We start from the raw sequence: 26,313 nt of genomic DNA, 5'->3' as shown, positions 1-26,313 counted from the left end.
GTTGATGGGATATGTTGTTGGCATCCATCTGTCTCGAGAGACAATGAAGTGGGCCTCTGTGGGTGAAGCTGAACTGCTGCATTTGCAGCACCAAAGTGACCTCCCCGGGGTGCAAGCTTGGCAGTGTGCATGGAGGTCCTGGGCTGCCCAGATGACAAGACCCTCCTCTCAGCTTTGCTGACGTGGTCCAAATGAAAGCGGAACAATACATTTGGCACCAGCTTGGCTGCAGGAGTTGCCAGGAGGAGGCATACAAGGAGCCATCCAACCATCTCAGGGACGTGTAGGGTTTACTCTTTAGCCTTTTCTTTTCCTGAAAATATCCTGCAAGGCAGCAGAGGCTTAGGACCAGAGTTTTTCTTCTCCTAGACGGGCTACCTTCCCAAGTCGACAAGCCCCATCTGCCCCTCACTTCCGTGTACAGCATGTGCAAAAAACACCTTCTTGACTATCAGACCCACCATTGGTCTCATGTTCAGGAACATCTGGAGGGGCAAACGATCCTGACCCCTGGTCTATGGTGACTGGCAGCAACCCTGCAGAGGTCTTTCCCAGCCTTACATAGAGGTGCTGGGGATTGGCTTGGGACCTTTTGCATGCAAAACATTTGCTCTCCCAATGAACTACCCTGCTTTCCATATAGCAGTCAGCGGTCCCAATGTTTTATTGAATGGAGCAGATGTTACAATCAGCCACTATCATTTCCGTTACAGAGGACTTACCATACTTTTCCGTGCATAAGACGAGGATTTTTTACTTGAAAATAATGTTTTAAAATTGGGATCGTCTCATCCACGGGTATTTTCTTAATTTTGAGTCCCCCCAAAATAGGGGGCGTGTTATACACGGAAAAATACGGTACTTCCTTCTCTCTCTCTCTGCACAAAGCAAAGCATATAGACAAAACGCTCCCAGTTGTGCAGAAAAAAAGGAAAAGGAAAAGGTGAAAGTCTAATTAAATTACTCCCCGCCATCCCAACCCAGCGCTCAACCGAATGGTTACATTTTATGCTCCATTCACTTTCAGTGCTTTTATAGAACTGAGATTCCGTATGGGAATAAAGAAAACCTAGGCGGCGCCTGCGTGACCCTCTCCACGTTGCTATCTCTATGGGCTCGTCAGTGACCGCAGTGTACGCTCCCGCGCATGCGGCACCTGGCCGCCGGAAGTGACGTCGCGCCGCGCCGCCGAGCGGAAACGGGTGGAAAGGAAGCACCGGAAGGGAGGCCGGGGCAGGTTTCCTCGTTCGCGCGGGGAGTCGGAGGAGCGGCAGGAGGGGCGCGGAACGACGACCACCGGCGGCCGGCAGGGCCCGCTGCCGCCGCCGCCGCCGCCATGGCCGTGTCGGAGAGCCAGCTGAAGAAGATGCTTGGCAAGGTAACGGCGAGGCCGGCCGGAGAGCCCCTCCCAGCGGGCTTCTGCCGGGGGAACAGCCTCGGGGCTTCCTCCGCGCTCGCCCACCCGGGGGGGGCCTCCATGCCGCCCCTCTCCCCTCACCTCACGCCGCTTCCCGAGCGAAACCTCCTCCAGAGTCATTATCTTCCCCTTCTTCCTGCTGCCTGGGGGGGGGGGGGCACCCACAAAAATATCCTGGCCAGACACGAATAAACGAGGCCGGCTTTCTGGCAGCAGGAATGGGAAGGGTCTCTAATTTCGTGGGTCGCGAGAATGATCCTCCTGAGAGTCCGCAAAGGGAAAGACCAGGCTGAAATAGTCCCTGGTCTGTCGAGTCCAAAAAGGGATCACCCTTAGCGCCCAACGCCTTTTGCTAACTCTTTGAGGCCTCCCTAGTTATTAACAGGAAAATAATGGGCGTGTTGCGATCTCTCCCAAGTTTTCAGTTGGGTGTTTTGTTTTTGTGGGTTTCCGGAATCATTTGCTGCCCTTTGTGGCCTATTTAAAGCTAAATTCCGTTCTGAAATGAGGAACAAGGGTACGACTAAGCTTTTAGTAGCTAAAGGAATCATGGAAACTAGTAAGCAAGTAGTTTAGGAGTTTTTAAAGTCTAAATAAACACAAATTTGGTTTTATTATTATTATTACTATTTCTACCACTGTACTACATTTTTAAAATAAGTATGTAACTCAGCAAGTGAGCAGAGATAATTCAGGTTGGTGAAGGAGTTGGTTAGTTACCATCAGAGAATCTCAGTGATCAAAAGTATACTCAAAGTACCTTGAGTATAAAGGTACTTTGGGCCCAAATTGTGAATTAACACAGCTTGACCCAGTGTGCCTTCTGTTAGCAGCAGCTGGGTACAGTTTACTTGGGAGCTTTAGTGACTCTAAAGTACTTGGATAGTGTTAAAACATTTAATTTTAAAACACTCAAAAGTAAGAAATTTACTATAGGGTTAAATTTACTAGGTTATAGGAATACATGTCTGTCAATTACAAAGAAAAGGATGCCACCCAGCAGCTTAGTTCACTTATTTCTTGTATAAGCAACATTTTTGTGTTGGGAATTTCATTTGCAGAAGGTTGTTAATGTTCTTTATTCTTCTGCTGAAATCCGTAGAACATAAAGGCTCTGAACATTGATGAAAGGTGACTAGATTCATGATAAAACCTGGATGAGAATGCCAAACTGGTATCAGTATCAAACCAAAGTTCAGTTGAATTGCAAAGTTCAGTGTAGGTTTGTTGTTAAATTGTTAATAAATGAAGCTGTTTGTACTGTATTTTTACTTGCTGTGCTACAGTGGAATTAAGTTTATTGAAAACACAAACTCTTATTCCTTCTTTATGCATAGTACTTACAGAATAACCTAAATAGTGCCATTTAATTTTAATCTAATATTGATTCTTATATGTGAGTAAGCTTCATTGAATTCAGTAGTAGTAATTATTATTATTACTATTATTTATTATTTATATCTCGCCCATCTGACTGGTTTTCCCCAGCCGCTCTGGGCGGCTCCCAACAGAATATTAAACAGAGTAAAAGATCAGACATTAAAAGCTTCCTTACACAGGGCTGCCTTCAGATGTCTTCTAACAATCAGATAGTTGTTTATTTCCTTGACATCTGATGGGAGGGCGTTCCACAGGGCGGGCACCACCACTGAGAAGGCTATCTGCCTGGTTTTGACTTCTGAGTAAACGTATAGGAATTGAGCTGTAAGCGTGCTTAAATTTGCAGCCTTACATCTCATGTTCAGTTGAGTTCAGTGGGACTTACTCCCAAGTAAATGTGTGTAGGACAGCAGTTTTACTCATCCAGCTGATCCTTTAGTTGGATGAAGCTAGTTTAAGTAGTCAGCAGGTTTAATGTGCATATTCTCCCCTGAGTCATTTTCTGATCCATTCTATACTTAATTGGCAAGTAAGTTGCAAAACCACCTTATTACTTTGTAACAAGTTGAATGAAGAGGAGGAAGTAGAATGTAAGAATGCATCATTGCCTGATTAGACACCTGTGATTTTAACCTTCAACATACATTTCTAACTGAGGGTGGGGACAGTATTTTGTCAGCTTTTTGTTGTTAAAGATTATGAGTAGAAATTTGCATATCTTTGCTTCTTAGCTAGCACTATGCTATTTTGGGCCAGATTCAACTAAGTGGGTGCATTAGCGGGAGCTAGCACAAGGGCTTCCACTAGTGCAATGGGACTTTCTCTCTCCTATCCTGCTGGGGGGTCAGGAGAACCCCCAGAACAGTGGGGGGGGGAGATTGTTCTGTAGAAATGCTTGCACTGATGGAATGTTTGTTCTGGTGTGACACTTGAATTCCTCCCTTTTTTAGACTGGTTTTATCAAATTAGTGATAAACCATCGGATTGAATATTTGAACTTGTTCAAGAGCATTCTAAATGTTGAGCTAGTGTGGTGTAGAACATGGATACTATTCATAATTCTTAAAATATTAATTGTTGCATTATTCTCTTTGTGGCTGCATAACTCATTATCTTCAGATAAATATATTGGTACTTAATTGGACGTGAATGTTGGTGACTGCCTTAAAGGTACAAAGTCACTAGTACATTGCTAGCTGAGCTGGCTCTGCACAGCTGATTTTGCTTGGCCATAGTCACAGATCACAGACTAAATCTGTATTATAATGCATAAAGGCAGGTGTCGGCGGCAGTGCAAACTCTGGTACTGCTTTTTGAACAATGAGGCCACAGAAGTTGACTGCTGTTGGTCTTACAACCAAAGGCAAGGTGGTTCTTTTAAAATGAGATTCAGAAGCAATACAAAAAACACAAGTGAATGGGAAGATTACAGATTTTATTCTCAAACGGCAAGCAATGTATATATACCAAGCAAGCACTTCAATCTGCCATTTAGAAGCCCTTAAGAAGTGGCAAAGCGACTCCCCCAGGTAGCCTCACTTTGCACAGCCCTGCAGCCGATCAGGAGCTTCAAAGAAACTCTGCCCAAACTATAGATAGCAGGTGTGGCTTGCCAGACTGGCTATGTGCAGATCATCCATTAGCCACCCCCACCCAGTGTTTCGCCTTCTCAAAACAATGTCCAATGTCAAATAAGGTTCCCAGCACTGTCCTTCCAACTGATGAAGGCTGCTGTGTGTAGGGCTTCACCTCCTCCCAACTTTCTCAGGCCATTAAAGACCGGTCTCACACCATCAAAAAACTTAACAAGAGCAAGGGAGGGGGAAGGAACAGATCACTAACTCCTTGATACATTTTTGTCTTCTGGTTGCATTTCCCATACAAGGAGACATTAAGAACAAGGAGTTGTGAACTGGGATTGCTCAAGTAGGTGAGCAGAGTTGATAGTGGACTTGAAAGAGGAGCTTGAAGGAATCAGTTTTCTTACGGTCCAGTGGAGAGTGGGTGGCTACAAAGATACGTGTGGGACGTGAGAGTGTTCTGGATCAGTTGGCACTGTGTGGATGGCTGAGGTAGAGAAAGATGGTTTTTGCAGAGATGTTGGACTAAATATGTGCCTCTGTCATAGAGACACAATCCTCTATTTCATTGCCATCAACAGTTTTAAAAATCTGTTCAGTGGTCTACATTAATTCATAAGTGTATTCATTTTGTTAGTAGAACTGTGTCAGCTTAGCACAAGACAAAAAACATGTTGGATTGTGGACAGTCTCATTTCACTTGAGCATCCTAATTGTAGAATTGAGTTTGATTCACTTTGCATCATGACATACCACTTATACTTGATTCTGGCAGGTCAAGTTTACTCTATAATCTCTGGCAGTAATTCAGCGAAGTGGTTCTATATAAAAAAGTAGTTATAGTATCTTACCTGCTGTGGAAGACTGCAGATCTTGTTCTCTAGTCACTATAGTTGTGTTGAAAGAAGTCTAAATGTTTTCAGTGGAAGTTGTCTTTCGTGGAGCTTTTAAGATTTTCAAAAATCTATTTCCCCCTAGTACAAGTACAGAGACTTGACTGTTCAGGAAACTGTCAGTGTTATCACCCAGTACAAAGACCTCAAGCCTGTAATGGATGGATATGGTGAGTTTTTATGTTATGTTTTTCTTTTTTGTGCAGTATTTTTGTTAGCTAGCCTATGTCAGTTTCCTATCAGTATATCATATTTTGTGTAAGAAATTTTATGACAAAGAAGAAATAAGGTAGCTTATTCGACCAGGGTAGCTAACCTGGTGTTCCCCAGATCTTGTTAGACTACAGTCAGCCTTAGCTAGCAAACACAATAGTCAGAGAAGATTTGAATTATAGTTAAGCAAGATATGGAGGACCAAAGGTTAGTCACCCCTGTACTGTGCTAATTATTTGAGACATGCTTTTTGGCAAAATGGTAATAGGGAAACCTTTTTCCCCAAAGCCAATGATCAGGGGTGACGGGATTGTAGTCCAGCAATGTCTGGAGTACCACAGCCACCGCCCACTTGATTTGGAAATAGTATTGCTCATATTTAGGCTTTGCTTTGAAGGCTGACAACTACAATAGCAATTTTATGGCAACTTTATTTTTCATAGATGCTAGAATTGTATGGAGCAGATCTGCCTGTGTCACACAATAATTTGCTTGCCATTTCTTATTGTGTGGTGTTATTAGTTCATTTTCCTAGAAGATGCTTGCTTGTATATAGAGAAGTGTTTGAAGAAAAGTAGTCTCTGAGATTATATATCTATTTTGTCAAGCATGCACGCAGCTTTTGTTATCTGACTATCAAATTAACAGGTTGCATAATGCTTTTTTTTTTTTTTTTGCTTTTCAGTTTTTAATGATGGTTCATCAAGAGAACTGATGAGCCTCACAGGAACCATTCCTGTAAATTACAAAGGTATGTATCTGTCTTGGGTAGATTGCCAGTACATTACTTGAAAGCTTACATCATTTACTTTGATCAGCTTGGTCACTAACTTGTTCTGAATGCTTTGTTCTTAGTTTTGGACCTTTGTACAACTGTTTTGTGTTGCCACATACAGGAGATTTTCCTATTCTTTGTGCAGTGTCCAACAAAGCTTTTTCATTAGCACAATGTGTGCAGTGGAATTTCCCCCTCACTGCATGTACCCTGGGAGAGGGGCTCAAGGAGACTTCCAGAACAGTGGACTGGAGGGCAGCCTGCTTCTGTTAGTGGAGGTTAGAAGGCCTTCCATCACTACAAGGGCAGCATTTGTAATCATTCCTATTTCACAGCATTAAAATATATTGTCAGAAGGAGAAAATAATAATGCATTCATCTTTTTTTTTAAATAACTTCTTCAGGTAACACATACAATATCCCAATATGTCTGTGGCTGTTGGATACATATCCATACAATCCACCAATCTGTTTTGTTAAGCCAACTAGTTCAATGACAATTAAAACTGGGAAGCACGTGGATGCAAATGGCAAGATATACCTTCCATATCTACACGAATGGAAACATGTAAGTACAATTATAAAATTCTTAACCATTAGCCCTAAATTACTTCACCATTTAAGTAGCAGTTTTGTTTAATATTCTGCTTTCTCCTTTGGTCATTTGTTAGAGTAGAAAGATGTGACATTGGGAAACTGGGGTTTCTGTTGAGTAAAACCTTAGCACTCTTGCACAGTACTAATTGTGTTACTGCTTTTGTCATATTTAATCTCCATTCATGAGACCTGCAATTGAAATGTGGCCTGCCATAAAATGTCTAATTGCTGCCGATAATTAATATGGGCTTAGGGTTCATATTCTCATCAGTATTTTCTCAGTGATATGCTACACTTTAATTTTTATCAGATAGTGATTGCACCTGAATTGGAACATACTTGACCAAAACCTACAAATAGAGTAACCAAATGACCACCTATAACTGACAAGGTGATGGATGCATTGTCATTATTAATCTTTGTGGGATTAAAAAGGCAAAGAGATTTTTATATGCTTTCCCCTTAGCCACAATCAGATTTGATTGGCTTGATTCAAGTGATGATTGTGGTGTTTGGAGAAGAACCTCCAGTCTTCTCTCGGCCTACCATTTCAGCAGCCTACCCACCTTACCAGGCAACAGGACCACCAAACTGTAAGTACCTTGTACCCCATATACTTGCAAATTGCAATGAAAACAAGTAGAATAATGGCACGGTGTATTGTTGAAAGGATCTAGTTATTGTAGTATCAGTTTCTAAATATGTAATTATGTTGGTTAAAATATAAAGTATCCCTGCTGCCAATTGCCCAGTCCAGAGCACAAGTTATATAGCCAATATTCATTCTTTATAATCTTTTTCAGCTACCAGCAGCTCAGAGTTTGGTTTTTTTAAATGCAGAAAATTAGGCTAGATATTTTGATCATGCTGTCTAATATCTGTTTTGATTATAAATAAATTTCCATGAAAGATGTTCAGTTTTTTGGCACCCACACTACAGACTCAACAACGTTGCTACAATTCATTTGACCCTTGATCTATTTTCAAACATTATTTATGCTAATATTTTGCCATTATCAGTACCTTTATCTTCATATGTCATTGTTTTTGAAACTTATTTATTTTATAATGCTAGCAGAGTTATATTGGCATCCTTTATACTAATTTTCTTTTAATTGCAAATCAAATTAAAAACTCACTTTGCTATCTAATTTTTGGGTATCTAATAATGACACTTTTATGTTCCATTGCTCTCAACTTCTGAGAAAAAGATGTTCCTACAACTGTTAATTATTTTGCAAGAATTTACTGTGCTATTTTATAAGATGTGTAGGGCATTTATTTGAAATGTATACTTATACCAGTTTGAAAACAGGGATTATTGTAGGAAAATTCATTTTATAGAACAAAAACCTGTCATTGTTAGATGTACCAATGCTGAGCACTGAAGGAAAGTTAAATTTGCTTTCTATTCTGCCATTTTAGCATTGCAAAAAGCTTTCTTTCTTTTTACCACCAGAGAATATCATCTCTGCCAGTAGGTGTCAGCCAAATATAGAATAGCTAGGAGTTTGACTTCAGAACTAGTAAAGCTAGTTACTTGAAAGTAACACTAATGCTTTGACACCATCACTTTAAAAATCATAGGTAGCTGTCCTTGTCTTCAGTGGGGGTGCAAAACCACAGTTGGGAAATAGCTTCATTAGGACCCTTGGAAATGTAATATTAATGGTGAGCAAGTTTTCAGGTTCTCCAGAACTCTTCATTGCACTGCATGTAGAGTTGGTGCAGTGAGAGATATAACGTAATGGAGAAAGCCCCAAAGTGCAGTCTCAATTGTCTTAAATTGGAGTGTGGGATGTGTTACTTATACTTAATGAATGCAAGGCACACATCACATCTAATTCATTGATTTCTCCCTCGTGTCCCATCTTGGACCACTCCAGAAACTCCCTCAAATTTCAGGTGATTTTGGGAAGGGGCGTAGGGAGCTGCAGTGGGGAGGAGGGGGAAAGTGGACCTTTTCCCTCACAATTCTGGAACCAACTCTATAGCTCCAGCTCTTAGTATGAACATTTTAATCTTTATTGTTAGATTAATTGCTCCATTTTAATAATGGCTTGTTTGTAAGGACTCCCTGGTTATATAGGACTGGATTCAATTAAAGTACTAAATAATTGTACTAGCAGGAGCCAGTGGAAGGGCTCGCAGTAGCACGGCTGGGTCTCCCCACACTATCTGCTTTGGGAGGAAAAAACCCCAGACTGCAGGAGGAGAAGAGGGGAGATTGTTCTGTCAAGCAAGCAAAAACACTTGCACCAAGGGAAAAATTGAAATAATGTGATGTTGAACTCCACCTATGGATTTGAATATGTGTAAGGAAAAAATGGGATGAATGAACACTCTGAATTGGCTTATGCAGCAAGAGTAAAGTAACTGAAATGCGTAATAAGTGCAAGCACAACAGGGAAGACTAGGAGCAGGAATGGTTTCCTGGGCTGCTGTTTGCTTATTCTGAAGGTGGGGCAGGGGTCAAGAAGACTTCTTTTTTTCTTTCCTTTCCTTTTGCATTTGCTTCATGTGGGCTATTAAAAAATTACTTTTACAACTGTAGAAATTACAAATGGGCTGCATCAATAGTTGCCATTCTATTACTAGAACAGCTGCTTCTGTTCCAAAAAGGGACTGAGGTTCAGTGGAGACTTGGGGAAGTGATTATTGCCTCTTGTCTCAGCACCAACTTCCATGGTCTTCCATAGAATACCCCCCTCCCCCTGTCCTCCAGAACAACTTTCAGGGATCAGAAATAGCAGGAAGAAATAGGTAACCATTGCATCTTCCTTTCCTCCAGAAGGTTTCTGCTCACAGGAAGTCTGGATCTAACCTAGTGCAATATATTCAACTAAGTTCTACTCAACCCATTGAAAGAAATAGACCTAAGTTCATTATTTCCATTCATTTGGTGGATCTACCTTGAGTAGAGGCAACCCAGTTAATTTTAAACTACTTATTTGTAAAGATACTTTTATATAATTGAACAACACTATCCTAAATTGTTAAAATGTTTGAAATTGTTGTTGTGCACAGCTTCCTACATGCCAGGAATGCCAAGTGGAATGCCTCATTTCCCTCCTGGACCACCACCTAACCCAAGGTAAGCTATAGTTTGCTGAATCTGCCGATCCAATAGACTACACTGTCAATATTGGACAATGTGATGTTGTGCCCATTTCTGAAATTGAGAGTGATGGACTTTAAAAGCATTAGATTTCTATTCCATTCATCTTGAGTTCAGTTTTGTCTGGGTGTTGAGTCAGGGTCTTTTATATGTTGCTATTTAAATACAGTCATCAAAAACCCTGGTTGCATTTAAGGCCCCTTCATTTGAGTAAAGCAATGATTAAGTGTATAGTGAGCAAAATTGGTGTCATTGTAAACCTATACTTCAAAAATGACTCACGTTCTTGCCTTTTTATAAAATTTTTCAGCTTGCTTCCTGCATTCTTAACATTATTTGGCTGCATCCTCTCCTGATGAGAGCCCTTTTATATATAAAAAACCAAGGCTTCCCATGTCCATGTTCAAAGAACACATGTAGGGGAGTGCACAGCTATGCATTTTTTTTTTCTGTCTCTGATGTCTCTGTTCCCTCCAGCTCATCCCCCAGACCTTTGTGCATTGGGCAGAAGATCTGTTGGGAGAATGTGTAAGTTCAGCTTAATGCACACAGGCTCCTCCACAAAATTTGCATTCACACATCCACATAACTCCTACTTACATGGAAGAGCCTGTGTACCTTCTGCTGAACGTAGAATCAGAGAATCATAGAGTTGGAAGAGACCACAAGGGCCATCGAGTCCAACCCCCTGCCAAGCAGGAAACACCATCAGAGCACTCCTGACATATGGTTGTCAAGCCTCTGCTTAAAGACCTCCAAAGAAGGAGACTCCACCACACTCCTTGGCAGCAAATTCCACTGTCGAACAGCTCTTACTGTCAGGAAGTTCCTCCTAATGTTTAGGTGGAATCTTCTTTCTTGTAGTTTGGATCCATTGCTCCGTGTCCGCTTCTCTGGAGCAGCAGAAAACAACCTTTCTCCCTCCTCTGTATGACATCCTTTTATATATTTGAACATGGCTATCATATCACCCCTTAACCTCCTCTTCTCCAGGCTAAACATGCCCAGCTCCCGTAGCCGTTCCTCATAAGGCATCGTTTCCAGGCCTTTGACCATTTTGGTTGCCCTCCTCTGGACACGTTCCAGTTTGTCAGTGTCCTTCTTGAACTGTGTGCCCAGAACTGGACACAGTACTCCAGGTGATGTCTGACCAGAGCAGAATACAGTGGCACTATTACTTCCCTTGATCTAGAATTGCATTGGCTTTTTTAGCTGCCGTGTCACACTGTTGGCTCGTGTGTAAGTTTCCCCTTCAGACTTTCTGCCCAATACGTATAAGTCGGAGGGTGGAGCCAGCAATAGACAGTGTGGGCAGTGGTGGTGGAGCAACTCCAAAACAGACCCAGGATTAGAACCCAACGTACTGGAGCAACTGCTGCAGCCCACGTGTTTTGGCAGGGCCCCATTGGAGCTGATGCCAGTCTTGCTATCACCCGCATTGACACCCTGCCTGGCATTTCCACCACCATTGGGGTTTCTATCCAATGCACCGATCACTACCCTCCACCAGCAGGTGCCATTTTCATATGGGAACCAAGCTACCACTCAAACTCCAGTCCGTGGTGGGTGGCCACCATTTCAGGGCCCCCAAAATGCAGTGCTCACAAACAGGCATTGCATTTGGGGTCTCTGAGATGGCAGCCATCTGCTGCTGAAGATCAGAGCTGAGTAGTAGCCTGTTTTCCATCAAAAACACCGCTGCCATCTGCTGGATAAGCACAACCAGAGGGAGTGAGAAATGACTGGTGACAGCAGAATTGGTGGGCAGAGTGCTCAAGGGAAGACACGTTGTTGGACAGGGGAACTGAGAGAGGCCGAATCTGAGAGTCTACTAAAATCTAACACCAACCTTGATAAAATGCGCTGCTACCTTTTGCACATGTTCTTTTAATGTATGGAGACAGAAGAGGGCTGAGGACTGCTTTATTTCTACACATCGGCTCATTTTCTCCCTTTAGTTGTTGGCTAGTGTTAGTACAATGAATTAAACAGTAAGGCTTGTTCACAATAGACACAGTTCTGAGTGTAGAAATCCCACACATGTACTGTATTGTATCTCCCTTTTTCATATCCTGTGGTATTATTGTTTCTAGTTTCCTACTATTGATGGCTTATTAGTTCTGCCATCACTATATGGATTTTATAACTTATTCTGAAAATGGAGTGCATGGCACCAACTGACTGGAAATAGAGGGCACTAACTTTTGAGGAAAGTAACGTAGCATGCAGAAACTCTAAAATGTGTACATGCTCTGGCAGTTGCAGAAGCCTGCGCAATCTCCCCTCTGTAAATGAAACCACCAAGGCAACATAGACCTTTTCAAATGAAAATAATGCAACAAAGTACAAACCTGTTAACTGCTAACATAGAATGAACCATGAATAATTAGACTGAGTGCCTCTACCTATCTTCAGCTTTAATCCACAAATGTGAAGAAACTTTGATCAGGGAACTTGAAATTTATTTATACATATTTGAATAACATTGATTAAAACATTGATACCTCTGAAACCTATGGATGACAACAAATTTCTCATGGTCTTGAATATTACTCTGACCATTTATATCTGCATCAGTGGCTCTTTTTTAAATTCTGTTTGTCTATTATAAATTGTTTAAATGTATTAAAAAAATTGCTTATGAATGGAAATATTAACTAAAGAATGCATAACACTGTGTCTTTCTCCCCCTCCCCTTTAAAGTGGTTACCCAAGCTATCCTTACCCTCCCCCTAGCGGATCATTTCCACCAACAACTAGCACACAACACTACCCTTCTCAGCCTCCTGTAACTACTGTGGGTGAGTAGCTTTGAAAGTGTCTTTTTCGGAATGTAATGAAATTGCTCATTCTAAATATACAGCATAAAGCAAATCCAAATACACCTATTTCTGAGATGGGCATTAAGTGCCTCGTGGCAAAAACATCAGTTACATTACACTTTAATCATGCTAGATGTTCATTTTTTTCTCCATTGTTTGATTTATGGAACAATCATTAACTGTTTTCACTGTTCAACAAACTTCATTTTTATTGAACTGTTTTATGTAATGAAGTTCACATGTGTTTGAAAATATTATGTTTGCAGGTCCAAGATAAATTAAAGCCCGAAGGCTTTTTTTTTTTTAAAGCCTACATATTTATTATGTTCTTATTGCCTGGGGGAATGATCTTGTAGTTATGAACTTTTCAATGATGAGAAAGGGGTGGGTTTCATTTGATCACACCACTGAATGTAGCAGGAACTTGAACAGCAGCATCATTTGGGTACAAGAATGAAGAGGCCAGTGTGGAGTAACTGCAGTCCAAGATGCAGTACTACAGCCTATTTACAAGCCTTTTGCTATGTCAGCCAAGGATGGAGAACAGTACCTAAGGATGATGTGAAGAAGCCTTGATTGCTGTCGAGTCAGTAGCACTGAAAATACAGTTGAGTTCCGTGCTTAACTGGAAGCGAACCAAGCTATCCTTGACTCCATCGTGTTTTCCGGTACACTCCCAAACTGCAATTTTTTTTCACTTTTTTTGTGTGTGATGCAAGTGTAGAAGTGCCGTTCATGACGTAGCCCAGCTACCATCACCAGATTTTCATCTTGTGAAGTTTGTTGATCTGTAAGCTAAAGGTGCCAATCAACAGCTTTCTTCTGTTTCACATTCAGTGTAATTCTTGGGTGCTGAAATGCTTGCTCACCTGTGTTACTACTTAGCCCAGAACTACCAAACCTGTTCAGGAGAGAAGTCCTAAGAATCTGAAAGTATTGTTGCCTCTAGTGATAAGCAAAAACTTGAAAACCCTCAAAAGAGTATAATTTAGAAAGCACATTATTATTTAGCACAAAGACTGCAAGATCCCTGGCCACATCATCATCCACTGTTTTCTTGTCCAATGTCACATAGAATATATTTGAACTCCAAAAATTATCATCACTTTTGTTGAGCTATTACTATTATCGTTATTTTACAGGTCTATGGACTGCTTCAGAGCCATATGCTATTGAAGCTATGTACAATAAGATCAAATACAAAAGATGCAAACTCTAAAAACAATAAAACCATTTTTACAATTATAAAATTGACTGGATTGCATGTCAGGAAAAGACTTCATAAACAAAACCAAGTTGAAAATTGCAGGAAAAATGTAAAACTGATAATTTTCTGTAGTTTAATACTGGAGGTCTACATTGTTTAGAAGAGATCAAATTACTCTTCTTTCAGGGCAGTAATAAAAAATCTATCCCTAGTGCAAGCTTTCTAGCATTTTGTTTAGAAAATGAATTTTTAGAAATGGAGATGTAATATGGCAACAAAAATTAATCCTGTCAGGCAAAGCGTGGAAATGGTTACATAAATTTCTACATAAGATTTAATAGAGAAGTATAACTCTACTCCCTCGGCTTTCTTAAGAGTCGAAGCTTTCTCTTCTGCTTGGTCTGCTTGAAAGGTATGGACTTCTGCTCCTGACCTTTTGTTAATTTTGGAAAAAAATCTGGAAGAACTTCATTCTGAGTAGAGCACATCTATCAAACCTATATACTTTATCAAGATCTAAATGGATTGTTAGCAACTTTATTTAGAAAAGATATTTTCAGTTGCTCTTGTAAGATTGATCAAAAGGGTACATGAGCATGCATTCCTTTCCATTGATCTTATAACTTGCATACAGGCATTTTTACCTGTAAACTTTACACACCAATCTTCAAATAAAGAGTTGACTTTATGGATTATTATGCCATGTAATTTAAGATAGAGGTGTCTCATGTTTTGATTTTTACATGGAATAATTCAGACAACACTGAATAAAGTTTTCAGGAGGTGCTTGGGCCACAAAATTTATGAAGCATTAATGTATGTTTGTTCTCTTAATAGCAGATGGCAGAAGAAAGCAGAAACAGGTATGGATATGTGGTCATTCTTACGTTTTCTGGGCAGAAAAAAGAGCACTTGAAAGAAGCTTTGGCCCACAGTTGGGCATTCGACTGGAGGATGCCAAACTACATTGGCTAGGAAAGAGTGGCATGACATGGGATCAGTTGATACCCAGCCTATTGCACACACGGCGGCGTCTAACAGATCCTGATATATTGGTGGTCCATCTAGGAGGAAATGACCTTGGGACATACGCAGATTATGATCTCATAAGACAAATGAAGAAAGATATAATACATATTAAGATAACATTCAAGAACAGCATCCTTGTCTGGTCTAATATTGTACCCCGCAAAGCATGGAGCCAAGATATGTCCCATGAATTTATGGAGAAAAGCAGGAAGAGAGTAAATCGGGAAATCAGCAGTTTTATGGAACGTATTGGAGGGATTATAATCAAACACGATTCACTTGTCCCAGAGCCTCCAGGATTGTTCCATCTAGATGGTGTTCTCTTGTCTGAAAGTGGCACAGATGTCTTCAACCTGGATTTATTAAGTGTTTTGGAAACTTTGATCTAACTTTTTCTTTGGAGAAGGAATAATAGATTTCAGTTTAAGCAAGTATGGAAGGTCTCTACAGACAGAGATTATTAGAAGGTTGTGAACGGTGGTAATTTGAATTTTCAGGCAGCGGAATTGCACTGTTAATAGGGTGGTGGGTATTAATTTAGTAATGTAATTGCTAGTGGCATTGTTCTGCAACCACTTGCAGTAAGACATTTGCCGATATATTTAACTGTTTTTTTTTTAATTCTGTTTACTTCCCCACCCCACTGAATTCAGTTTGCTTCTACAGCGTGCTTAGAGACACTGCCAAGCAGTTTAGTTTCCCTGATTGATATTCCCATCCAAAAAATGCTCAGTGAATAGCATGAGTAATAGCTACCTAAAATATGGGTGCAGTAATAGCTTACAAAGCTATTTTATGTGGGTAGATCAGAAAAAACATCATAAAAAATATGTAACTTTGGAAAAGGTGAGTCTGACTAGAGCAGGAAAACAAACTGAAGCATTAGGGCTTCATTATACATGGACTCACATGTTACTCTAGTTATATGTTAATCACTTATGCTTCATGAGTGTTAACATATGGCAGGCTCAGAGGTAAAATTCTTAATAAACCATAGTTCATTAAGCAAGAATAAGCATCAAGCTTATTCCTGCCTCCCCATGTGTGCCAGGTTCAGCCCAAGCTGCTTTTAAGTCACACTTTCCTCTGAAATGGGGAATTGAGGTTTAATACAAGTTTGCTAATCAGATTTCAGATGCTGGTTAGTAAATCAACTTTAAACCAGTGCTCCCAATTTCAGACATAATGGGAAACTGAGTTAAAGAGCCTAGGCTCAAAGTACTAAAACCAGCATAAACACCAGATGCTCCTTCATGGCTTATTCAACCAGGAATTTCACATCCAAAATCCTATATAAGTTTTAGACACTGAAAGTTTTAAATGTTATTCTGCAAGACATTCATTGCAAAAGATCATGACTGCCCAGAGCTATTATGGCACTTGTTAAAACTGTGTGAGGGTACATATTCTGGTTACCTTGAAGCTTGTTGAACTGTCTGACAGTGACTGTATGACAGTTTTGCCATGTTTTGCTTTGGCATTACTGTGTCACCTTTCCTGGAAAAAAGGCAGATCGCCTGCATCCAAATTTGCTTTTAAAATATAATCTAATAGAACGACCATTTTTCACAACCACTGTTAGTAGGAAACAAATTACAGGGAAACATGCTTTTTTATTTTTTTAAAAAAACCCTGGCATGAACTTGATTATTCTTAAGGAGAGTTGGTTGTGAATGAAGCCACATGAGACAATATCCTTCAGTATTTCGGTAGCACATTTTATGTAAATTGCTTTTATGCTGTAATGTGCCTTTCACAAACAAGAGAGCTTAACTCCAGTGGCTTATTCACCTTCCCAGCTTCTCTGAAATCAGGTCAATATCCAGACGAATTCTGGATTCGTTGGTATTGTGGTTTTAAATGGTCAGTACTTCCAAATATGATATCAATCTTGTAGGTTGATGTTGGAAGCTAAAATTCAGCACAAATGTGATTCTGGAATGCAAGGGCAACAGGAATAGAATGTAGCAGACTAGAATTGAACTTTACTGCAGTTTAAGATGAATGCTTGGATTACATTTATATTTTTTTACATAACCTCTCTTTGCATACCACTCTGGAAATTTCCCACTAGATTGGGGGAGAACTATATAGCCTTTGGGAGGGACAGGAGCAGAATTCTACATGTTTATAGTGCAGTCCAGCTCGTTCCCTTAAGGACATGGCAGGCGCTTACAACTGACTATGGCCTTCATTTTGAATACTTGCTTGTAGTTAGGGACGTTAAGTTCCAATATGGATCTGGGCCTATCTTTTCTACCTTTTTGATGTTGGGCAATGCTGTTTGATCCATCTAATTTGTATAACTTGGAGATTTGTGTTCTAACAATAAAATACTAGTATTTATTTCTTAGTCCTTACATTCTTTGTTAGTGAACACTTAGTACTGAATGATGTGAATTTTTTTTATAAAGACGATTGAGGAAAGATGTTCTTTGGGTTGCTGATTGTACTTGTTGAAACACTTCTTGATTCAGCCCACAGTCAAAACATCCCAGAAATGGTGATACTTTCCTCAGCTATATTTAGGTTGTATAAAAATAGTGTGTTTAAGTAAGCTACTACTACTCATAATTTTATTAAAACAAAACTGTCAAGAGCTGTTACTACCAGTAATTGGTGACCATTATCTGCATGAGATAAAAGTAAAGCTTTGGATCCAGACTTGGTCTTACATAAGTTGAAAGGACTTCTACTTGCACAAGGCAGCTTACCGATCTCCCCCTTCAACTGCATTTCCTCACCACCCATCCCATACTGTTCTTGAGGTTCCCTCTACTCTCAAGGGTGGTTTTTTTGGAGAATGCAAGGGAAAGCTTTCAGGCAAAACAGTGTTGCTTTTTGGATCCATGTATTCATTTTGTTGGGGCTGTTAAAGTACTATATATGGTTTACTTATGGTTGGTATATAGTATTTCAAGTATGTTGCATGTTTATGAATGAGCAACAAATATTAAGTTTGCTTTTCTATTTTCATGTTAGCTCACAGCGTCTCCCTTGCTCGCACATCTGTATGAACAAGGTGGCCTTTCAGAAATCTTTGTCCTTTTTGGAATACTCCAGTTTCTTGGGGAACTGGAATATAGCAGTGAGCAGAGCAACATCTTCCACAGGGTCTCTTTGATTTGCAGACTTAATTAAGCTTTGGGGGGTAAGTAGCAGTTATATAATTAGAATGGAATCCCCTAAAAAGACTAGTAGAGATGGATATCAGGGTTCATTCTTCTAAGATTTCTTTCCGTAAATATATTAACATCCAGGTGTTCAGAGTTCACTTATGTTATCATGGAGCAGGATCCCAATGCACAAGTGAAAAGCACTTCCACTGGGCAAGAGGTGGAATTTCCTTCTGCTGGAAATTCCTTGCAGCTCATGGGGGCCATTATGGAGGGCTCTCCAACCTTGGATGTTGTGCCACTAGAAGCAGGGTCTGAGAAAGAAGAGACCATAGCTCAATGAGCAGATATTTTGTCTGCTGAAGATGTGTCAGGTTAAATTCCTGGCATTGCCTGATAAAAGGTTCAGTGAAGATTGACCCCAGGCTGATATCAATGTTCTTTCCTTTCAATTTTTATTCTCAGAGAATGGTTTTTTTTGTTTGTTTGTTTGTTTTTGCTCAAGAATATAAGCTGCATATTAAGGGTTTATAGCGGTGTTAATCTTAAGGTACTTAATTTGTGGGGTGGAGGTTACCACCTTATCTGAAGAAATGTTTTACCTAAAGTTCAACTAAACAGAGGCCTAGTAAGGCAGTATTTTCTGGAAGTCATTCAAACTGGTTATTGGGCCCCCAGCTGATGGACTTCCACAATGTATTAATCCTTTAAAATGGACTGTCTACTCTGGCAGTTCTGATACAGCTAAAGCAATTTAGTCTGTTTAATCTTGCACTTCCATCTTTCAGTGTTAATATTTTGTTTGACATCATACCCCTCCTGAAAAGTCAACTGAAAAGATAATTAAAATTCTTTTCTAGTTAATAATTGAGGAATACACCATTATTACTTTGTTTATGCTACATTTCACATTGTCCTGCTGGTGGTAATATATAGTCATCATTATTAAATTAAATTAAACATCAGTTTCTTCCAGTGCCAAGTTGATATTTGGCTGTTTCTTTTCTGTCTGAGTCAACTGCTAGTCTGCAGTACTGTAAGGTCAGTACCATAAGGTCAGTTCTGAAACTAGACTCTGTATAGCAAAGGTTAAATGTCTGAGTTTTCCCTTGGACGTATGGCTGCATGCCAGGAACTCTTCTCTAAGGGTGGCTAATTATGGAAGTGATTGAAAATGTTAAGGGTTCATGTTCTTGAAGGTGCTCTTCAAATCAAGTGCTCCTGGTATGAATTGGTATATGGTGGTAGCCTGTCTTGTTCTCTGTACATCTAAAACCATATATTTGTACATGCAGACTTATTTTTCTGATTTTATTTAAGCTCTAGACAAAAGCTTCATAAAAAAACAGCTTTGACCAAGAAGTTGTAACTGGTTTTAGGATATATTTATATGATATATGCTTATGGTGGAAAGAAACCTGGGGCAGAGAGAGATGGAAATGTGGGTCTAGCACTTGAATAGGATTTTGTTTTGCTGGCTTTTTCAATATCATTTTCTGGATTACCATATAGACTGATAATCCTAAATTAGCATTGAGTAGACCGACTGAAATAATTGGGCTTAAGTCCATTGATCTAAATGGGTCTACTTCTGAATGAGTAACATTTGATATCACCCATAGTTGCTTTGAACAGTGTTTACCTTCCTCTTTAGCACAGCTTACTGAGTTGAGCCAAGTGGTTTGTTCGTTTTGTTCAGGTTTTTCTTTTTTGAGGTTTTTTTCTTATTTTGCTGTTGCCCAATTTTAATACAGTTTCTGAAGCAGGGGATTAGCAAAATAAGGTTAAGTTACTTTTTGAAACTGCCTTCATGATTTTCTTACTCTGAATAATTCGTTTTAAACAGGACAAGTCTAGACAGTAGTAGAAGAAGATAAAACTTGGTATGGAAAACACAGAAATGGATAGTTTCAGAACAGAACCTTCATTTGTTTTGTTGAAACTGTTATCTAGATCATTCAGAAGAAAACGATGCAACATGTTGCAATTTAGGACCAATTTCTGCAGTAAACTCTTGCGTGCAGCTGTCTTCAGGTACAGGAATATGCAACACAGGGTGAATGGGGAAGACACTTAAGAGAACCTCTTTAGTGATTTGACATGGTACTTCAAATTCAACCAAAAGTAGCCCTTGGAATTTGGCAAAGCAGATAATCACATGCTGATATCACTTCAAACCTACCTTAAGTCTGCCAGAATACTTGTTTTCATTTGTCCAACCACATAGCAGCTAGTCTGGTCTTAATCTCTTAAAGGCAAACTTTGATGAATTCTTAAATCAGTTGAGAGGGATTAGAGGGTTACATCTTTTGATGTACATAAACATTTGCTTAGATTACTTAAGTTACACTCCTATGTTTGGCTAGTTAAAACGTCTGAATGTTTGCAGTTCACTCAAATCACCTGAGATTATATTATAGAACGTCTACTACATACTGTTTTGCCTTGGGTCTTTTCAGTAGTTGGGACAGCACTTGATGACACAACACATTCCATGGTGCCCCTCTAAAGCTGAAAGAATATCAAACAATATCCTGGCTTCCATCTCTGTTTTAGCCTGAATTATACTCGTTTTCTTGCTGCACAAGTATTTGAATAAATGTTTTAACAACAACTTTTATATTTAATGAGAATATGGCTTGTTTTAAAAGCAACGCAACAACAATTCTAAGGATGTTGGCTCTGGCCTTTGCTTATTTCTTAGCTGTCATTTTGGAACCTGCGGGAATTTGTTAACATGAGTTTTGATGCCTTTATTTGAGCTCGCCTTACAAATTGTATACATCTAGCAGCATGTATCAGTGTAACTGTCTGTATGCCTGTTCATTCTTCAGAAATACGCATATAATTCAAGTTGAAACTGTTAAAAATTACATACCAGTAATTATGTAAAAGTGGGAGGCATTTTTGGAGGTGTTGGTATTTGGAGATTTTCCAGGATGTTTTGGGGCCCCTTGTCCCATAAGAATGTCTTATTAAAATCTGTATAATTATTATACATTTAATATAATAGAAAATTAATAATGCCAATGTTTGGAGAGGTGTTTTTGTTTTGTTTTTGGGATAAAAGCTTCGTGGGGGGAACTCAGATGATACACAAATGTTTAGAATCAGCAATGTGCAGAACCCTAAGCTGTAATAATGTTTTGTGTTCAAATAATTTTTGGTTTAAATTGCTCAACATTTGTTATGCAGAAGAGTTTCTTTATCTGACACCAGTTTTCAGTGTTCCTTACATATGATACCACGCCTATACATACTCAAGAGAAGAGCAGAAAGACTTTAGGGAGCAATGATCAACATAACGGACATTAGCGTCAGACTTTGAACTTTGTTGGACATGAACCCAAGACAAGAATGGAAATGAGAGCAAATAAAAATCATCTGGTGTTCACTGAAATTGGTAATTGGACTTTAAACGCATTGAAGAAATGAAATGGTGATACTCATCCGTCATTAATTTTATTCTGAAGATAAGAAGCTTATATCCATTTAACGAAAAGAAAATGACAGCAGGAAGAATGAAATACAGAAAATGAATCAACAATGTATCCTCATAAAGTGAAATCCCAAGTCTGAAGTCGGAAGTTCCAATCAGAGACTGTGATTCCATAAAGTTGTTTTGGCGTGAAGATCCCACCAGAGTGAATGAAGCAGCAGCAAGACAGAGCGGATTCAGAAACGACAGCATGAACAGACGTTTTCCGTACTTTGCTTACTTTTGCTGAGTGGACAGAATTGCTGCAGGTGGGCTGGTCAGGAAACTGCTGGGATGGACCCATACCACACTTTCCACATGCTAAGTGCTATTTGGGGCAGTGGGAACACCTCAAAAGCAAAAAGAATGGACTGATAATTGTGAAAGAGACTGTAAGAAGAAGAGTTTTAATGTTAAGAGAACACATGGATGGTGGCAAATTCAAGCTGCATATGAAACCTGTGGGGCTCTTAGAGTTGGTGTGTTAAGGTAAAATACAATTTTTATACTAGAGTGCTGTTGCTAATTCTTGCTAGGTTTGATACAATTTTGATGTTTGGAAGCCTACACAGTTTATTGAATACTTTCTTAAAATATATTTGTAGATTAGTAACGGTAGTGATTAAGACAGGGCATTCGTTTTTATAAAATTTCAAGTCCTCAATGTAAGGAAACTCTTCAGACAGTGTTGTCTGTGAGGAGACAAGTGAAAAACTTGTAGATTTGAATGTGCAATGTGAATTCGTGGATGTGAGTGTTTGGAAGGAAAGGTTTTAATAAGGAAAGACCATCTTGTGCATGGCAAACATTTGAGGTTTCATGTGAACTTGGTGATAAAAAATGACTGTAGATATTTTATATGATGGTTGATGCAAAAGCAAAAGAAATATTTGTATGAAAAATAAACTAGTGTTTCATTGTTTGTAGCTCAACTCAGTGCTCCTCAAACAACAACCAGAGCTAGTAATCTGACAGAAGCATTCTGTGTTTTCATTAAAACATTTTGAATTGGGGGGTGTTCCAAAGTAAAGTTTGAGTGGCTGAGAGCTAAACCTGTGTTCAAGGGCGATGTTTTTTCATTGTGATAATTAGCTAATGTGTTAGTTAGCTAACACTTGAAAGCTCTATGGTTGCTTTTAAAATATTTGCTGGTTCAAGTTCACAGTTGCACTCTGTGAGAAGATGGGCAGAACCTCCTTAAGTTGGGAAAGTACAATAGATTATTAAGCAACTTAGCATGGGTACACCTTTTGGAATGTTATGTCTGAAAATTAATCTGTTTTAACATACTCTAGTTTTTTTAGCCTCAAATACCTTTGCAAACAGATTGTCATGACCTACAAATCTCCTTAGAAGTAGAAGGGGTTGATTCTGTGACTGAATCTTATTGTACAGGTCCCAGCAGAGATGGCACCATTAGCGAAGATACCATTCGAGCTTCGCTTATTTCAGCAGTCAGTGATAAGCTGAGATGGAGAATGAAAGAAGAAATGGACCGTGCCCAGGCAGAGCTCAATGCCTTGAAGCGCACAGAGGAAGACTTGAAAAAAGGTCACCAAAAGCTTGAAGAGATGGTAACTCGCCTAGACCAGGAAGTGGTAAGCAAACGAAAAGGCCTTTTTCCTTTTAAGCAATTAAAAGCATTGGGCCTCATGACTTCCCATGTCTTTTCAAACAACAACGAAGCCTTTTTGGTTGCTCAAAGCAGCTGGAACATTTCCTTCCTTGCAGTAGATTCTGTTGCCTGTAGCTCTTGGCATCCATTGTGTGGTAGGTGTTATAGGAAATGAAAAATTTAGCCCTTTTCTTTTTAGCCATCTATTCCTCACCACTGATTCATTATTTGCAAGTGAGGATAGTGGTCTTAAAACTGCAGAGACATTACAATTATTTGTCCTGTGTCTATGGTTATTTACAAGGTCAATAGCACAGGAATGGTGAAATTTTGGGAACATCCAAATAAGCAGTTAAATGCTGTTCTCGTACATAAATACAGTGGTACCTCGGGTTACATACGCTTCAGGTTACAGACTCCGCTAACCCAGAAATAATGCTTCAGGTTAAGAACTTTGCTTCAGGATGAGAACAGAAATCATGCTCCGGCGGCGCAGCGGCAGCAGGAGGCCCCATTAGCTAAAGTGCTTCAGGTTAAGAACAGTTTCAAGTTAAGAACGGACCTCTGGAATGAATTAAGTACTTAACCTGAGGTACCACTGTACTCTTAAAAGTGTTACGGAGCAATCCTACTGAGGCAAAGAAACTGCCACACCCAAAGTCCTGCCGGACTTATGCTGGCAGGGCAGAAGGTGGTGTTGTAGCACCCATCCTGGCTTTTTCCTTTTGCAACTACCCTGTCCTTTGCCCACTCTGCCTACCACCCCGTTTTCCCGTCTAGTGCCCAAAGGACGGGAAACTGAGTACACCAGCTTCAGGACCATGTACTCCCTCCCCACCCCGTTCCAGAGGTATGTTATGGGAGCAGGAGAGTTTGGGATCCACTGAATCCCAAGTTTCCCCAGGCAGGCACCTTTTTGCCATTATTGCCCTCAGAGCAGCGTGGGGGTAATTTCTTCACATGCAATAGATGTTTGAGGGCAGGAGGGAAACCTCTTTCCTGTGATACCTGGGACTCCCTTCCATGGACTTTAAAAGGAAATGTAGGGTGTTGATTAAATAGGTATCAAGGCATCTTAAACAAACCTATAATTTTTTTTTAATTTTAGGCTGAAGTTGACAAGAACATTGACCTCCTGAAAAAGAAAGACGAAGAGCTGAGTTCTGCCTTGGAAAAAATGGAGTCTCAGTCAGAAAATAATGACATAGACGAAGTTATTGTTCCTACAGCGCCACTTTACAAACAAATTCTGAACTTGTATGCTGAGGAAAATGCCATTGAAGATACCATCTTTTACCTGGGTGAAGCATTGAGACGTGGAGTTATTGATCTTGATATCTTTCTAAAGGTAAGTTTGAGTAAATATTCAAAGGTACGTTCATGTAGTTTTTCTGCTCCACTGAAACCAATAGTTGTGTTCCTAGTTCTTAACTCTAATGCTTCTTCAAATGTAGGGAAGAAGGGTTTTCAAGTGCATTGGATGGTACCAGAGTGTGACTGTTGTTATCTCTCTCACACATCAGCAAAGCTGTAGTTTAGAGCCTTACACACCTGACAGCCAGGAAGATATAAGCCTGTAGTACAGAATAACTTGTCTTCCCATGATGAGTTGGACCACTGTGTATATATTCTTCTTGTAACAGGTCTGAATGAGGCATTTAATGCACTGTCTGGTCAGGTTTTGTGGGATCAGTTTCAGCTTTTGGGTCTTGAGGACGTGCTTGTAGCTGTATGGCCAACCAAATGCCCTCTTTACCTTTTCCCATTTTGGCTGATTCAAGTTATTGTGTGGGTGACTGCATGTGTATCTGAAGAAGTGTGCATGCACACGAAAGCTTATACCAAGAACTAACTTAGTTGGTCTTTAAGGTGCTACAGGAAGGAATTTTTTTATTTTGCATGTGTCTAGTAAACTGTTTCTGAAGCTTTGGTCTTCAGCTGTTGTTGGACTACAATTCCCATCATCCCTAGCTAGCAGTACCAGTTGTCAGGGATTATGGGAGTTGTAGTCCAACAACAGCTGGGGCCCCAAGTTTCAGAAACACTGGTATATGTTACATACACCATTACACAAAATTAATTTATAAGAATCTGAAAATGTCAAAATTTGCATCATTGAAATTATTGGGACATACAGTCGAAGACAAAATGCCAGTCAAAATGGTATCTTACTTTTCAAGTTGTCTTTAAATTCAAAATCTGGACCTAAATATTCATTTATCAATAACGAAGATACCCTATTGAAGTTGATCAAATTAAAATGTTATAGATCGTGCTCAGATGATTTACCCTGGCCTGTTTTTTCTTTTCAGCATGTCCGCCTCTTGTCTCGCAAGCAGTTTCAGCTGCGGGCACTTATGCAGAAAGCAAGAAAAACTGCAGGACTCAGTGATCTCTACTGACCCATGGCTTAGGGAAGAGTGGTGTAGTCCAAGTGGTCATATCCTCATTTATTTTTTCCTTTTAATCAGTAAGTGGCCAGAATAAGTTATTACATCATTCAACTTGTAAAATATTTTGAATGGATAATATATTTTCTTTTTTTCTTTTTGTTTTGGTAAGGACTAGCTTTATTAATGCACTTTCTATTCTCTGTAAACCTTTTGCATTTGTGGGCTGATGGCTAAATAAAAATTTTTGTGTTAACACTTTTTTGGGGGTGCTACAGACATTTGTGTAACGAATGCCACTGCTGTAGTCTCAAGTTTGTCTAATGTAGAATGTAGCTGGAAACTTCATACGTGTACTTTCAAGATTAATTTATAATAAAAGCGTAGAAGTTAGTAGCAGGTTGGGATACAATGTGTGTTTGTTTTCTAGTCTCATCCTCTGCATACTTATACAGAAGAAATAAGGCCCATTTTGTTCAAGGGGACTATGTATGCTTAGAATTGCAGATCAGTTATCAGCCCCCCCTATTCACAATAACATTGCTAGTTTAGTCAGTTATAGGGCACATTGTCCATTTGATCAGATTTAGTCTTGGGGACCATTACAATAATGCACTGTTGATTAACCTGCACCCTCTGACTTTCATTTTACCTGTATGCGGGAGGGAGTCATTAATCCTTGT

The 26,313-nt window shown here is 39.6% G+C and overlaps 1 protein-coding gene and 2 long non-coding RNA genes across 5 annotated transcripts; 1 reads left to right on the top strand and 2 right to left on the bottom strand.

Annotated features, from left to right (window-relative positions):
- Positions 1-1,201: 1,201 nt before the first annotated feature.
- TSG101 (tumor susceptibility 101) lies at positions 1,202-26,029 on the top strand. 3 transcript variants are annotated; one of them, XM_082194574.1, is made up of 10 exons: positions 1,216-1,378; positions 5,356-5,440; positions 6,169-6,234; positions 6,663-6,826; positions 7,322-7,448; positions 9,883-9,949; positions 12,677-12,774; positions 23,021-23,223; positions 24,349-24,588; positions 25,553-26,029. In XM_082194574.1, the coding sequence occupies exons 1-10, from the start codon at positions 1,337-1,339 to the stop codon at positions 25,640-25,642; spliced, it is 1,182 nt and encodes a 393-aa protein (XP_082050700.1). In that variant the 5' UTR covers positions 1,216-1,336; the 3' UTR covers positions 25,643-26,029. The 3 variants fall into 3 exon arrangements, with proteins under 3 accessions (XP_082050699.1, XP_082050698.1, XP_082050700.1); XM_082194573.1 differs by lacking the exons at positions 23,021-23,223; positions 24,349-24,588; positions 25,553-26,029 and adding an exon at positions 14,843-17,377 and having other exon boundaries at positions 1,202-1,378; XM_082194572.1 differs by lacking the exons at positions 23,021-23,223; positions 24,349-24,588; positions 25,553-26,029 and adding an exon at positions 14,840-17,377 and having other exon boundaries at positions 1,202-1,378.
- Positions 7,663-9,874, bottom strand: LOC309517069. Its single transcript, XR_014213140.1, has 2 exons — positions 8,746-9,874; positions 7,663-8,695 (listed from the first exon to the last, which is right to left on the bottom strand). It is a non-coding gene; the product is annotated as an uncharacterized lncRNA (long non-coding RNA).
- On the bottom strand, positions 19,864-22,114 carry LOC309516990. The gene is made up of 2 exons (XR_014213102.1): positions 20,452-22,114; positions 19,864-20,395 (listed from the first exon to the last, which is right to left on the bottom strand). It is a non-coding gene; the product is annotated as an uncharacterized lncRNA (long non-coding RNA).
- Positions 26,030-26,313: the final 284 nt, after the last annotated feature.

Source organism: Podarcis vaucheri, assembly GCF_965113315.1.
Source record: "Podarcis vaucheri genome assembly, chromosome: 1".
Taxonomy (NCBI): Eukaryota; Metazoa; Chordata; class Lepidosauria; order Squamata; family Lacertidae; genus Podarcis; species Podarcis vaucheri.
The sequence above is the reverse complement of the archived record's forward strand: the minus strand, read 5'-3'. Positions and strand labels throughout refer to the sequence as shown.

Coding starts and splice junctions, on each gene's coding strand:
- TSG101 (XM_082194572.1), top strand. CDS start 1,337: ATGGCCGTGTCGGAGAGCCAGCTGAAGAAGATGCTTGGCAAG. Junction 6,235..6,662: donor CATTCCTGTAAATTACAAAG/GTATGTATCTGT, acceptor TAACTTCTTCAG/GTAACACATACAATATCCCA. Junction 6,827..7,321: donor ATCTACACGAATGGAAACAT/GTAAGTACAATT, acceptor CTTTCCCCTTAG/CCACAATCAGATTTGATTGG.